This window comes from Trichechus manatus, unplaced genomic scaffold (assembly GCF_000243295.1).
Source record: "Trichechus manatus latirostris isolate Lorelei unplaced genomic scaffold, TriManLat1.0 scaffold00191, whole genome shotgun sequence".
Classification (NCBI taxonomy): domain Eukaryota; kingdom Metazoa; phylum Chordata; class Mammalia; order Sirenia; family Trichechidae; genus Trichechus; species Trichechus manatus.
Window position 1 is genome coordinate 3,288,227 of NW_004444127.1, and position 13,550 is coordinate 3,301,776.

The following is a 13,550-nucleotide window of genomic DNA, read 5'->3' on the forward strand; positions in this document are numbered from 1 at the left end:
CCTTCTGCCTTCTGGCCCTTGTCACTGGACTCCTGTACCTCGTTAGTCTCATTTGGTTTTACGGGGCTGTCCAGGCTGAACAGTGAACCTTGGAGGTAACTTCACCACTGAGCTAAAAGGGTGTCCGGGGGCCATACTCTCGGGGTTTCTTCAGTCTCCCTTAGGCCAGTAAATCTGGTCTTTTTTTTGTGAGTTAGAATTATGTTCTACATCCTTCTCCAGCTCTGTCCAGATCCTCTGTTGTGATCCTGGTCAGAGCAGTCAATGGTGGTAGCCGGGCACCATCTAGCTGTACTGGACTCAGTCCAGTGGAGGCCTTGGTAGCTGTGGACAATTAGTCCTTTGGACTAATCTTTTCCGTGTATCCTGTTCTCTTCCTTCTCCCTTGCTCCCGAAGGGATGAGACCAGTGGAGTATCTTAGATGGCCGCTCACAGGCTTTTAAGACCCCAGACACTACTCACCAAGGGTAGAATGTAGAGCATTGTCTTTATAAGCTGTGTCATGTGGCCTAGGGACTTTTTCCCTCTTGCTTTGTCTTGATCATGGCAATGCCTGGCCGCTGTCCAGTTTCTTGATACTTCCTTACAAAGTCCTAGGTTTCCTGGGTCCAACATTGATAATGGAAGGTACAAGTCAGACTTTTCTCTCTCCTCTTAGGTTATCACATTCTCATTTGGAGCCAGGAGGAAGCTGGGATACAGAAGCGAGAGACAGTCACAAAGGTGTGTGCCAAGCAAGGGCTTGGAGCTACAAATGGGAACAAGTCCTGTGAGAAGCGGCAGCTATCTGTTAAAGGGCTAAAAGTATACAAGTCTTAGGGTTGGAGCAGGGGCACTGTGGCATAGGGCACTGTGGGACTGGGACACTGGCATGCTACTGCTTTGGACCTAGCTCCAGAAACTTCTCTAGAGTTGGTGACCCGCTGCACCAAGGGTCCCTGCTGTATCTATCTTGGAGCCAAGCTTATCTTGGGGCCAAGGTACTTTTCTTCTCTCTGATGTGCAGAGGCAGGGTATCAGGTATTGTTTTTTAGCTTGTTCTCAATATTGACATGTCCAATAAACCATATCCAACTGAAAGCCTCTGACTGGATCTTTTAGCACTGACCCAGTCAAAGGGCTCCTTGGGTCCCAGAAAAGAAGACAAGGCACAGAAATAGCACTAAGTGTCCAAAACTTTCATTCTCTGGAAGCTGCTTCAGCCTATTCTGGACCATAGTCTGGAGCTGTCAGGCTCATAATCTATACTTACCTCAGGTCCCTAGAGACCCCAGTCCGGCTTAGAGAGATGGCAGCTTCAGGAATCTGTATGCCAACTCCTCCCCCCACCCCCACCAAGTGCAAACAGCCTTCACACCTGCTTAAGCTGAAGGGGTGACAGAGATGCCTGAAGCATTATGTCTGACTGTAATGATGGCTTCAGGTAGACAAAGAAATACTTGACTGGCTGACTGCTGCGTGACCCGGTTCCTCAGTGGCCATGTTTACACCCCCAATGTTGTCATTTTCCCACTAAAATAAGTACTGAGAGGTTAAGACTGTGCCCTCTGAACCATCTGCCAAAGACTCTGGGTTGGCAGAGAATGCGCAGGGCTTAATGGAGGGGCAGGGCAGATCAAGTACCAACTCCTTCAGTTTTTTTTGTCCCAAGTCCTGAGTGGAACCTGAATACTTGTCTGCATCTTCTCAGGCCCCTGGGGAGAATAAAGGAGGCAAATCCTATTTGGAGAAAGCCACAATGTCCAACAGAGAACTTGGTAAATATCAGGCACATGAATGCTGAGTGATAGGTGCCAGGGGCCCAGCCCAGCTCCACTTGTTCATCTAGGCTGGGGTCATCAGAGGGAGGCCCAACCCAGAGTCTCCTGTCCATGGGCTGGGGAGCAGCAACAGTCAGGAGCAAGGGCCCGGCCCACCTTCCCTAGGAGGAAGAGGGAAGGGGGCTGAGTGGTTGTCAGGCATGGTCCTCCTCGTCTGCGATGTGGTGGTAGCCAGGAGGCTGGGCCTGCATCCGGAAGAGGACAGTGAGAAGCAGCACTATGAGGAGGAAGAGGATGGAGCCACATACAGCCAAGGCCACGATCACTTCTGGGTATTGGGGAAGGAGAGAGAAAGGTAATGTCAGCATTCATCCAACAAATACCTGTGCGCCTACTATATGCCTGGTACATTTCTGACATTCGGGACACAAAGTTGGCAAAAGCAAAGTCTCTGCCTCCTGGAGTTCACACTCTAGGAGAGGATACCTGATAGACCAACAATGATAGCAGTGATCAGTTAGTGACGAATGCTATACAGAAAAACGAAGATAAAGGGAAAGCGATGGCGAGGTAAGTCAGTCAGGAAAGGCATCACAGAGGAGGTGGTAATTTGAACAGAGACCTGATGGAAGCCAGTGAGTGAGATGTACCAAGATCTGAGGGAGAAGTGTTCTGGGAGGGGCGGGGAAAGAAAGTAGGAACAAAGGTCTTGATGTGGGGATATACTTGGGATGTTCTAGGATCAGTAAGAGAAGTCAGTCCCACCAGGGCAGAGTTAAGTGAGGGGCAAGGAGGCGATGAGGACAGAGGATGGTATCAAGTAGGCATGGGAACAAACTTGGATTTTATTCCAGATGTGGTGGGAAGCCACTGAAGATTTTGAGGAGGGTAGTGACAAGAGTTAGCTTATGTTTTTTTAAAAATTAACTCTCTGCCGTGCTGAGACACTAGCAGGGACAAGACAGCAATCAAAAAAAAAGAAATTTTCGGAAACTTTTTGGTAGTTCAGGGATGAGATGATGGTAGATTGGACTAGGGAGGCAAGAGCATGTATTTTAAAGGTTGAGCTGATAGGGCTAATGGGCTGGATGTGGGGTGTGAGAAAGAGGCTATCTAAGGTAACTCCTAGGCTATCCTATGCAGCTGGGTAAACTGATGTGGCATTTATTAAGAGGTGATGCCTACAGGGAAGAACAGATTTGGAGGGAAAGGCATTTGGTTTTAGACTATCGACTTTGCAATGCCTTATTTGACATCCAGGCAGACTTCCACTTGGCAGCTGGATACATGAATCTATAGCTCAGACACAAAGTCATGGCTGGAGATAGGAATCTGCAAGTCACAATGAAAAGACAGAACTTGGCACGGAGGTGGAACATAAGACCATGGGGTTAGATGAGATCACCTTGGGAGTGGGCATAGATAGGGAAAGGGCCAGGGACAAGCTCTGGGCCACCCGTTGCTTAGTGGGGAGGAGAAGCTGATAAGCTACCTGCCTGTAGGTTAGGAGCAAAACCAGAGGAAGCCAAGAAAGTGTTTAAGGAGGAGTGATCAGTGATGTAATGCTGCTGAGAGGTGAGAGGTGGCTAAGGTCATTGGTTACCCTGACAAGAGTGGCTTCAATGGAGTGGAAGGTAACACAAGGCTGTCTGAGTCTGAGAGAATGCATGAGGAAGTGAAGCTAGAGTCTAGGTGACTCAAGGACTTCACTCCAGCAGGGCACAGAGAAATGGAGTAGAGAAGGATGTGGGCTGAAGAGGGTTTCTGTTAAGCTATTGAGATGGGAGGGTCCAGTAGTGAGGAAAACACTGAGGCACCAGAGGTCCTTGAGGAGGTGGGGAGGGATGGATCCAGGGTGTTAAGTGGAGAGGTGACCTTAACTAGTGGCTTATCCACTGCCCCAGGAGGGGAAGCAAAGGGTGGCACTCAGATGCAAGTGAGCTGGCAGATCTGGCAGGAGGAGAGTGAGACGGTTCTCTCCTGCTTGTTTTTATTTTCTCAGTGATATAAGAAGTGAAAGCATCACCTGAGGGTGAGGAGCAGGGAGAAGGTGTAAAATGGTCTCAGTATCTTAAGGAAATGCAATAAGATGGCTGGAAACGTGACTGCTCGCTAGAGATTTGTGGACAGAAATTTAAGGTTGGTGTGGGATATGACCAGCACAGAGGCAGGCAGCAGGTTACCTGTGTCTGCAGGACTGCTTGTCAGCTGGCATTCCTGCTGCCAGTCCTTGGGCACAACAGGCTCTGTGAGGCGAAGGAACTCCTGCAGCGGGCAGCGGTGAGGGCAGCCAGGCAGGATCAGCGGCCAGGGGGCCTTATTACTCTCGTTACGGAAGTACATCTCCACTGAGAAATTCCTGAAGGTTGACAGCAGGCAAGATGGGAGCTGCTCACCATGCCCAGCACCAAGACCTTGGTCACTTATGTGAGGAGGGATATGCCCTCCACCGCCTCCAAGGTACCACCTCCCAGGAGCCCCTCCCAAGGGCAGACTGGTAGCTCCCTCACCCATTATCTTCCTGGTGCAATTCAAATATGTGGCAGGAGGCGTAGGGGGCTTGCCGCCCATTGTAGACATCCAATGCCATTTGCAGAGCGACCAGAGTGGTGTCATGCTGTAAGGGAGAGGGGCTCCCTATCAGCACTGCTCCCCCACACCCAGGAACTGAATAGAGAGAACGTCCAGCTCCTTGCTTGGGGTGCATGGAAGCTTACCGTTGAGTAAACCAGCAGCTTGGGGAGTTGGGAGGTGGTTGCCATCAGGGTCAGGTTCTCCCGTATCTGAGCCAGCAGGACTCCTGAAGGAGAAAAGTCCCATGTCAGTGCCTATGGCCATCACTGTCTTCTGATGAGAGCTAACTGCGGTCCTCTCCCACTCAGCTAGTCCTGGGTCTGATGTCTGATCACCAACACAGAGAACTCTGTAGGCTCGTGGGAACCATGTAGGAACTCTACAGCACCCCCTTGCTCTCTAAGAACTTCCACATTTACAGAGGGAAGATAAAACAGGATACCTAGCTATATTTCAATACAGCTGTAGAAACCTGCCCATTTATAAATGAGCTACAAGGCCCTGCCCATGTTTGAAGAACTACTCCTGTTTGGAACAAATGTACATTTAAGATTGCTTCAGAACACACAAGGTGGTGGCCCCATGCCAGGGTAGCTCTGCTCTATGTGTACTCTGGAAACTACTGAAGTGTCAGAAAGGTTTCAGGACCAGCACACCTTTGGGTGTTCACATCAGAAAACTGGCATGTGTATTACATCAGCCGCCTTTCAAGATGGCCCCCAGTGGTTCTCTGGAGGTAGGTATTCGTTTAAGGAGAGAGGGAGGGTTTTCTGACATGGGTGTAACTTAGAATATGAGTAGCAGAAAAGAAGCATGTAAAACTGATATGGCCATACAGAGACAACATGCTAAGCATTGGGAGAACTGGGAGACTGGTGACAAATGAGATGACTAGGGGGATCTGGTTGTGAAGGAACAAACATTTCAGGCAGAGGAGCTAGAGTGTAAGGAGCTCCCACGCAGACTTTTGCTGCTGTCGGGTCCTGAGGAGGGTAGTGACATGCTACTCTTGTCACTTACCCCCCTGAAGCCGGGACTTCTCCGTCTGCTGGTAGATCCCGAAGAGAAAGCGGAAGCTGAAGTCCTTTAGTTGGCTCAGACGTTGCATGGTTTGGAGTGAGGCCCAGGGTGGCAGGACCAGCCCATGTGTTTGCTGTGTACCACAGTGGGCAGGTTAGCGCCACAGGCCCAGGCCAAGCTCTCCCAAGGTAGGTCTCTTCCCCAGCGGGAAGGTGCTTGTGTGTGTGAGGGAGGAGGGAGGAAAGGAGAGGTGAGACAAAGGGACTAGAACCAGTAGACATGGCACAGGGTTGACGCTACAGGGCACACAGGAAAGGAAGCTCGGGCACAAAAAGTGTGACTCGGCAGAACGGAGTCTGATACCATGAGAGCTCTGGGTGGAGAGGAGCAGGAACTGCTGACAACTAATAAACTATTTCCCACTCTGAGGTTCTCTGAGGTTCTTTTTCACCCGTGAGGGAAGTTCCCTTATTTCACAAGAAGCGCCTGCTTGGACCTCCCCAGTGGGAATGGTAGCAAGGCATTGAGTTCTACTTGTCCTGTGACCTAGGCCAGCTGGGGTGGAAGGGAAGAGCGATTACAGCAGGGACCCTAAGCTCACCTCACAGAAGAGTGTGTCATAGACATTCCAGATGGTCTCCAGTGTCAGGTCGGTAAGCCCTGTCTCGTTAGCCACCATGTCCAGAAATTGCTATGAGAAATGGATCAGGGGTCAGGCCTGCCCTGTGGGAAAGGACAGTCTGATGACCTGCACCTCAGCCCCTACTCACTGCATTCTGCGTACTCTCATTTTGATACTCTGGTGTCTGCCGGGTCTCATTCTGCAGCTGCTCATAACGAGGACATGGACCCAGCGGGAACTTCAGCAGCTGCAGATCGAAGGAGGGAAACAGAGGCAGGGAAGGAGTTGGGGATCAGCAGGACCATGGCCAGAGTTGTCCCCTCACCACCTCCAGGGAAGGGCTGGCCAGTCTTACCCTGTCCTCAGCGACAGGCACAGTGTGGACGGGGATAGGCTGCCACGAGATGTTTGGGTTGAAGCGCTGCATCCCGTTGGGAGGGAAGAGTCCAGCCAGGTTGGCCTCGGCACTCATGAGGGTGCGGTCAAAGTCTGTGCTTCGCACGTAAACCTGCAGAGTTGACAACACGTGAGTTTCACATGGCAGAGAAGGCTCTGGGCCCTCAGTGGGGCCCCAGGAGGAGGACCTGGTCCTGATGGTTACCCCACAAATTATAAACCCACCATGCATCTGGCCTCTCCAAGCCTCTTCCCAGCAAAGGTCTGAACACTCAGTAAGGGGCTGTCACCACTCTGAACTCCCCGTGGGAATGGCTCTAGCTCCAAGCCCCTTTCTCCCATCAAAGTGCTTAGTAAGGCTCTCTGGTCTGTCTGTCTGGCTTTATAACCACACCTGTCTCCCCATCTAGACCAGGATCCTTGAGGGCAGGAACTGTCTCCAGTCACTCCCCATACCCTTGTATAAACTAGCTTAGAGACCAGGGAAAGGAAATAAGGAACAGAGATAACCGCTTGTGAAAAAGGAGGAGGAAGCTGTGGGGAAGGGCAGGATCAGGGCAGGCTGGGTCTCAAGGGAACAATAATAACATCTAGATACTCTTGAGGCAGCTGTGGTTGAGGGTGGTAACCAGAGGAACAGCTATCCTCGTCCCTGGGGTAAGGAGAGGAGAAGAGAGGTGGCCAGCATACTTGCAGTCTTCCCGGATGTGTCCTGTCTAAGTATGTCTTCCTTGTAACCCTTTATTTCTTGGCCTGTCTGGTTTATTATCTGATGCCCCTACTACAGTCTAAGCTCCATGAAGATACAGATCTTATCTGTGTGGTGCACCACTGTATGCAAGGTGGTAGCACAGTGCTTGAGCCTTAGGTACTCCATGGGTGGAAAGCCCCAAGTGATTTCACACAGTCAGAAGCTACTTTGCCAGGCCCTTGCTTAAGTCTGTGCTTGAATGCTTAATCTGTTTTTCCTGTCCCAGCCAAGCAGGGGCAACTTGACCTCTAAGGCTTTGTCTAGACAGCTGTCGGAAGTCTTGTCCTGTAGCTGTAACCAGAAACACAGAATGGAGGTCTGAGTGCCCAGCCTTACCCTTGGGCTCCCTGAGGGCAGAGGGTGAGGATGGCAGGTCTCATTCCCTTTGCCTCTTGAGCTCTGAGCCTTACCTCTTGCCGGTGGTAAGAGGTGTTTAGAAAGCCATGGTAGCGCTGCCGCAGAGCCTGGCCCAGCTCCCAATGCTGAAGCATCCCCTCCTGTGGGTAAATCCAAGGGTTAAGAGGGTCCAAGGGGCAAGGATGGCTCTCAAGCTCCCCGGGGCTTAAGCACTGTTGCTTTCCAAGTCAACTAACTCCTGCTGGAAGTAGGAGTAGGCTCATCTGATCCAGAAGTTGTTTATTAAGTGGCCAGTTATGCGTGGCCACAGAGGAAAGTAAAGTTAAGAAATAAGGCCAAAATTAGCACTTTTCTGTGGGGAAATGGCAGTTTGGTGGGGCCTCAAGTTCTATAGCCTCCTCTAGAAGTTATTCCTTCTACAGCTTATCTTGAGGTGGAGACTGGCCTTTGACCCACCTTGGTTAGCTGACCAAACCCCTGGGGCCAGTCTTCTTCCTGATAGGGATCCTTAGGATATGTTCTCACTGGTGAACGATCTCCATGTCGGTACAGCTAAGGAAAGAGAAACCATTTGCTTATTGGTCAGAAACAGCACCTTGAAGGGGAGCACAGAGCCCCCTCTGCCCTATAGTGAGGCAGGAAGCTCACTCCCTCTGGTATTCACTGCAAAAGACCCCAGATCAGAAGTCAGCAGGGCTTCAAACCAGTTCATTCCGGTTCGAACCCCTGCTGAGAATTTGCTTTTCCCACCCCAGATATACTGAATCAGAATCTACATTTTAACAAATGTAGAATCACCTGAGGATCTTGTTAAAATGTAGATTCTGGTTCACTGTATCTGGGGTGGAAAGGCAAATTCTCAATAAGAACTACCTGAGGATCTTGTTTAAATGTAGATTCTGGTTCACCATATCTGGGATGGAAAGGCAAATTCTCAATAAGAACCACCTGAGGATCTTGTTAAACTGTAGATTCTGATTCAGTCTATCTAGGGGTGGAAAGGCAAATTCTCAGCAGGGGTTTGAAGTCCTGGGAGTCAGTAACTTCTTCCAGGTCCCAGGGAATTTTAAGTGGGCTAAGCAATGCCACTGGGGACTTTGGACAAAGCCAAAGGTAAAGGTGGAAAAGGAAAAAGAAAAGTGAAAGCAATGCATTCAGTGGGGAAAAGTATACCTGCCAGTATATAAGCCAGATACAAAGGCTTCTTCAGGAGCGAGTCGCCTGCCTGTTCAACCACATCGCTGTCCCAGGGCGGACTCACCCCGACCTATAATCTAGGGTGCCAATCAATTCTGAAGTCAGCCCCCCAACTCCCTCCTCCTAGAGACCCCCGAGCTCCAGCACCAGCCCCTCCTTCCACCTGCAGGCCTTTGCCCCTCCAGCTCCGACGAACCCCTTGGTGACGCCGTCTCTCATTACCAACGTAACGAAGCGCAGACTCCGGGCCAGGGCAGGTGGCATCACTATTAGGTTCACGCCAAGAAGGAGCCGGAGAAGGGCCGCTCGGCTCCAAGCAGACCGTCTACCCGCCATCACCGCTGTTAAGTCTATTGCTGCAAAGAGGCTGGAACTCGCTGGCTGGCACCTGCAGCAGCCACCCGGACGTAGCCTTATGGACACATACCGGAAGTGCGCTAGCCGCCATCCTGCTAAAGGAGGGGGAAGGATGGTGGGAGCAGGAGGAATCTGGGAGGGTATGCGTGTGGGAGGTTCGCGATTTGGCTGTGGCGGAGGACCGTGGAAATGTAGCGCGACCTGATACGGCAGAAAGGGCTCAAAGGCCTCGTCTTGGTAAAGAAGGTCATGAGTTCGGGTTTGCTTCTCCGCAAAGAGACCCCATACCAACGTGGCGTTTGTAGTGGCAAGAATGGTGGTCGGGAGCAAGCGCGCTCGGGCCGGGGCTCTGCCGGGTCTGTCGTCCAGAGCCAAACCAAATAAAACCAAATCCATTGCGTTTTCTAGTCGATGCCGTATCATGGCGACCCTATAGGACAGAGTAAAACTTCCCCATAGGGTTTCCAAGGCTGTAAATCTTTACGGAAGCAGACTGCCATGTCTTTCTCCCCCGAGTGGCAGGTGGGTTCCAACCGCCGACCTTTTGGTTAGCAGCGGAGTGCTTAAGCAGTGCACCAGGAGGACACCTTTCCAGAGCCAGAGGGGGTGCAAAATGGGGGTGAGAGATGGGAAAATACAGCATGCCCCTCTCCATGTCCCTACCTTGGGGTGGAGTGTGAGCCTTGGCCTCGGGTTGTGTTTTCCAGGAGAGGTCTTGTTTAGGGTGCAGGACACAGCTTATAAAGAGTCCTTTGAACTCCCTCTATTCTTGAGGTTGGTCCCAGTCTAGACTACTGCTCATGCCCGGAGCAAGGCTGCAGTCGCCCTCTCATTTCCCTTCCAGTCCTTCTGCCCTCCCACCTGCCCACTTCCAAGTTTTATTTAATTAGAATCAAGATGTGCCTCTTTCCAGAGGAGTTGAGTTGCGCGGGGTGTTCAGACCTTCCAAAGCCAAAGCAGTGAATCCCCAGGGAAGGAATTTCAGACCAGTAGGGGAGATATTTAGGGGTAAGGGACAAGAACATAGCATCAAGTGGGAGTATGTGGGGTTTTGGCAGAATCAGAGGCTTTCTTGGCATTGGCCCTTAGAATTCAGGTGCAGCCAGTTTGGCCTCAGGGCTTTGTGGCTGTGAGTTTGAAGTGACACACAGCTCCAGGAGAGCTGGAACATAGCCCCCTGGGATGCCTTGATTCCGAAGCACATCACAGATCATCAAAGGAAACAAAACCTGATCAGAACTATCTGGGAAAGGCCAGATCTTTAATCTTGCACTAGGACTCGAGATTAAATTAGTTAGATGTACCTCAGGATCCGAACTTTGCTTCCAGAGTTGTCATGGAGGAGGCTGAGGAGGAGAGCAATTCACAAGCCCCTTTGTGAATCAGATGAAAATTTAGTCCCCTCTCCTCCAGAAAAATGGCACCACACACAAATGGAATTTTGCATGTAATTCCGGGAGATTCAGGAAGACTGCCCGTAATTCAGCATCTCTGCATCCCTGATCTAACCTAGTCCCCTTACTTTAGAGATAAGGAAACAAGTCCAGAGAGAGCAAGTGACTTGCCTAAGGTCACACAGTTTAGGAGGACGGATTAAAACTCAAGCTTTTTGATTCCCTTTCAAATAGTCTTTGTAATGGGCTCTTTCCTGTAGGCTATTCAGACTGCACTGTGAAACTATATTTTAGTGGTCCCAAAGTACCTGCAATAAAGAGGTTTCTAACAGGAAGCCTATTAGTGGGGATTTAGTATGTGTTTGTTTCAATGTGCCTCTTACTGTCCTTGTAAACTAGTAGACCATTTTGCCCTCAGAATGTAAATCTTTGGCTCACTAAATTTTAGGAGACAGTCCAAAAATCCTTCAAATTCATTTTTTGCTTTTCTTTCTACTTACTTATGTTTATATCCTCTGTGCCTGCAAATATCCCATGTAGGAGGGATTGATGAAGCAGATACTATTTCAATTATTATTTAAAAAAAAAAACAAAAACCATTTGCTGTCGAGTCGATTCCAACTCATAGCGACCCTATAGGACAGGGTAGAACTGCCCCATACGGTTTCCAAGGTGATTCGAACTGCTGACCTTTATGGTTAGCAGCCGAGCTCTTAACTACTGCGCCATCAGGCTCAATTATTATAGTGAGAAACAATTCCAGAGAGAGTGAGGATTACACCACAAAGTAGGTGGTAAGGCCAGGAGCTAGCCTTGGACTCTTGACCCCCAGCTTCTGCATATTTTCTACCAGATGATCCTGTGCTCCTAATCACAGATGCAAAACAAAAAAACAGGTAGAAGGGTAGAGAGATAGATACATGGGCCCTTCCCAGGCTACATAAATCAGTCACTGAAGGTGAGGCCAGGTTTGGGAACCACTGCTCTACCCCGTGTTGGCAAAAGTAAGCCTAAATCCAGGTGAGGTGTCATTTTTCCCATCTGGGGAAGCAGTTATTTGCTTTTATTTTTTATTTATTTTTTTAAATGACCTTTGAGTCAGCTCCACCTGTATTCAAAGCTGATCTTTGCCCCTTGCTAGTAACTATCTCCTAGGGTTATTGTGAGGATAAATGAAATAATATATGTCAAAATAGTGTATATAGTAAGGTCTAAAATGTTACTTTTCTTTCCTTTCTGCCTTCTATGTCATTTCTGAACTCATACATCTGGGAACCAGAAATTCCTGGGTTCTCTATCTTGTGATTAGGGGCTTGGGCAGAAGTCATTTGTGTAGGTACACAGTGGCCTGCAAGATGACCCCCACACTTTGCACCTTCCCAGAATGGTGAAGGAGGGAGCAAGAAACAGTTGCCCAAGTCCCTGCAAACCTTACCTTGTGGCCTGCTTCATGGGAATCTGACTGTTTTCCAGGGAGTTATCCTGTAGTGCACGTGTGATTGTAGCCTGGTGAATGCTTCTGTTTTTGCTTCAAGGCCCCTCTTGCTGCAAGGAGAAGCCCTGAAGTCCTGGGGTCAGAAATGTGACTTGGGAGACATCCTGGGGCTGTTGCTTTCTCTGGGAGCCAAGGAAACAGGAAAAGCCCCATGGGACTAGCAGGCCTTGGACCTAATACCTCATGTGGGCTGGTGGGACTATGCTGTGGAGGTGGGGCTGGCAAAGTGGGACATGTGATTCCAGCTGCCAATCACATGACCACTTGCCCTGGCTTGAGGGAGAAGTTTCTGTGGTTGGTCTCCAGATGCTCCATGGAGACATCTCCAACAAGTTTTGGTATTCCCCCATTTTCCTCTTCTTGGGGGGTCCCAAACCCCAAACCTGAAGGGGCATCTCTAGCAGTGAAGCACTGGTAACGCTTCCTCTACATGAGGTGAGGCTGACTCCCTGGCTTGGAGAGATGGTGCCTGCTTGCCCAGCAATTGCTCTGCCCTGGGCATGAGGGCTCCAGAGGTGGTTTGTGTCTGGTTCTGAGCCCTACACCTTGTTAACCTGTACTGGAATACACCAGTGGGGAGACTAGGTGTCAGGAGAAGGGGTTGAGGATCAGGAGTAGATAAGGGAGGCTTTCCCCAACTCCCAGTAGATAGGTTACTAAGCCTCAGGCCAGTGTTAAATTCTGAGTTCCCTGAAACCAGGTGTTTCAGCGACATCTCTGACTATGCTGGAACTTCTTGGGCAGGAGTGGGGAGATGGACAAGGGAGCAGACCCATGATGTGGGTGCTGGGACAGAATAGTTTCTTTCCTAGTGGCTGGAGTCCATAGTTTCTACTTTCCCAGGTCGGCTGGGGCGTTGTGAAAATTGAGGAAGGAGCAAATGCAAGAGGAATGGAGAGCCTTGTGCTCATGACTCAGAGATGCCTAAGCCAGCTAGGGGCCTTCTGCAGGGAGGACCTTGTGATGAGAGAGAACAAGAGCAAAAGCTAGCGGCAGAACTTTTAGACAAGGTGTCAGAGGGGCTTTTCTGAAATGTGAAAATGAATACATGGGCAGATTTTGCAACATCACCCAGCCTGCTATGATCAAGTCTCTGCTCCCTAACCCATTCCCCCAGCTCCACCCCGTGCTTCCTCCCATCTTTCTTCAAGCTCCTTTTCTATTTCTGCTTTCCTTGTCCTTCTCGAATCCTGTTCCTTCTGTTCCACCCTCTTGCTTCCGCCCATCTTTGCTCTTGCCCTGCTCCCTCTTTTCTCCTCTTCCCTGGTTCCCTGTTGATCTCTGTTTCGGTCCTTCTGGCTGCCTGCCCTGGCCCCCTGTCCTTCTATGTTTTAATGTGGGGCCCATGGGAACTAGAGTTCACAGCAAAACAGGAAGAGCCTGTGAGCAGGAAACTGGGAGTTGGGAAGGGGGTGAATGACCAGCAGTAACCTTAGCTCCTTGCCATCCACATCTGGATTGAGGCATCTGCAGGGCTCTCAGCCTCTCCCGCTGCAGCCCACAGCCCCGGCTTCTCCATCTCAGCACTTCGCTGTTCCATCAGACCTGAGAGGCAATAAGACAAGAGGGTCCTGGACACTGACACAGGAGACAGGTGGAGCACAGGGACTGGAGTGAGGACAGCTG

General features: G+C 50.2%; 2 protein-coding genes across 2 annotated transcripts in view; one reads left to right on the plus strand and one right to left on the minus strand.

Moving 5' to 3' along the window:
• Positions 1 to 1,081, plus strand: part of DDB2 (damage specific DNA binding protein 2) — a 24,546-nt gene extending 23,465 nt beyond the window's left edge. The window contains exon 10 of the mRNA XM_004387687.3: positions 660 to 1,081. Coding sequence (XP_004387744.1) covers positions 660 to 820 — 161 coding nt within the window. The 3' untranslated portion in view covers positions 821 to 1,081. The remainder of the gene's footprint in view (positions 1 to 659) is intronic.
• Positions 1,082 to 1,159: 78 nt separating this feature from the next.
• On the minus strand, positions 1,160 to 9,115 carry ACP2 (acid phosphatase 2, lysosomal). Its single transcript, XM_004387692.3, has 11 exons — positions 8,901 to 9,115; positions 7,938 to 8,033; positions 7,535 to 7,621; positions 6,333 to 6,485; positions 6,126 to 6,224; positions 5,957 to 6,046; positions 5,356 to 5,488; positions 4,479 to 4,561; positions 4,272 to 4,378; positions 3,945 to 4,120; positions 1,160 to 2,089 (listed from the first exon to the last, which is right to left on the minus strand). Exons 1-11 carry the CDS (start codon positions 9,012 to 9,014, stop codon positions 1,956 to 1,958), a joined length of 1,272 nt encoding a protein of 423 aa, XP_004387749.1. The 5' UTR covers positions 9,015 to 9,115; the 3' UTR covers positions 1,160 to 1,955.
• Positions 9,116 to 13,550: the final 4,435 nt, after the last annotated feature.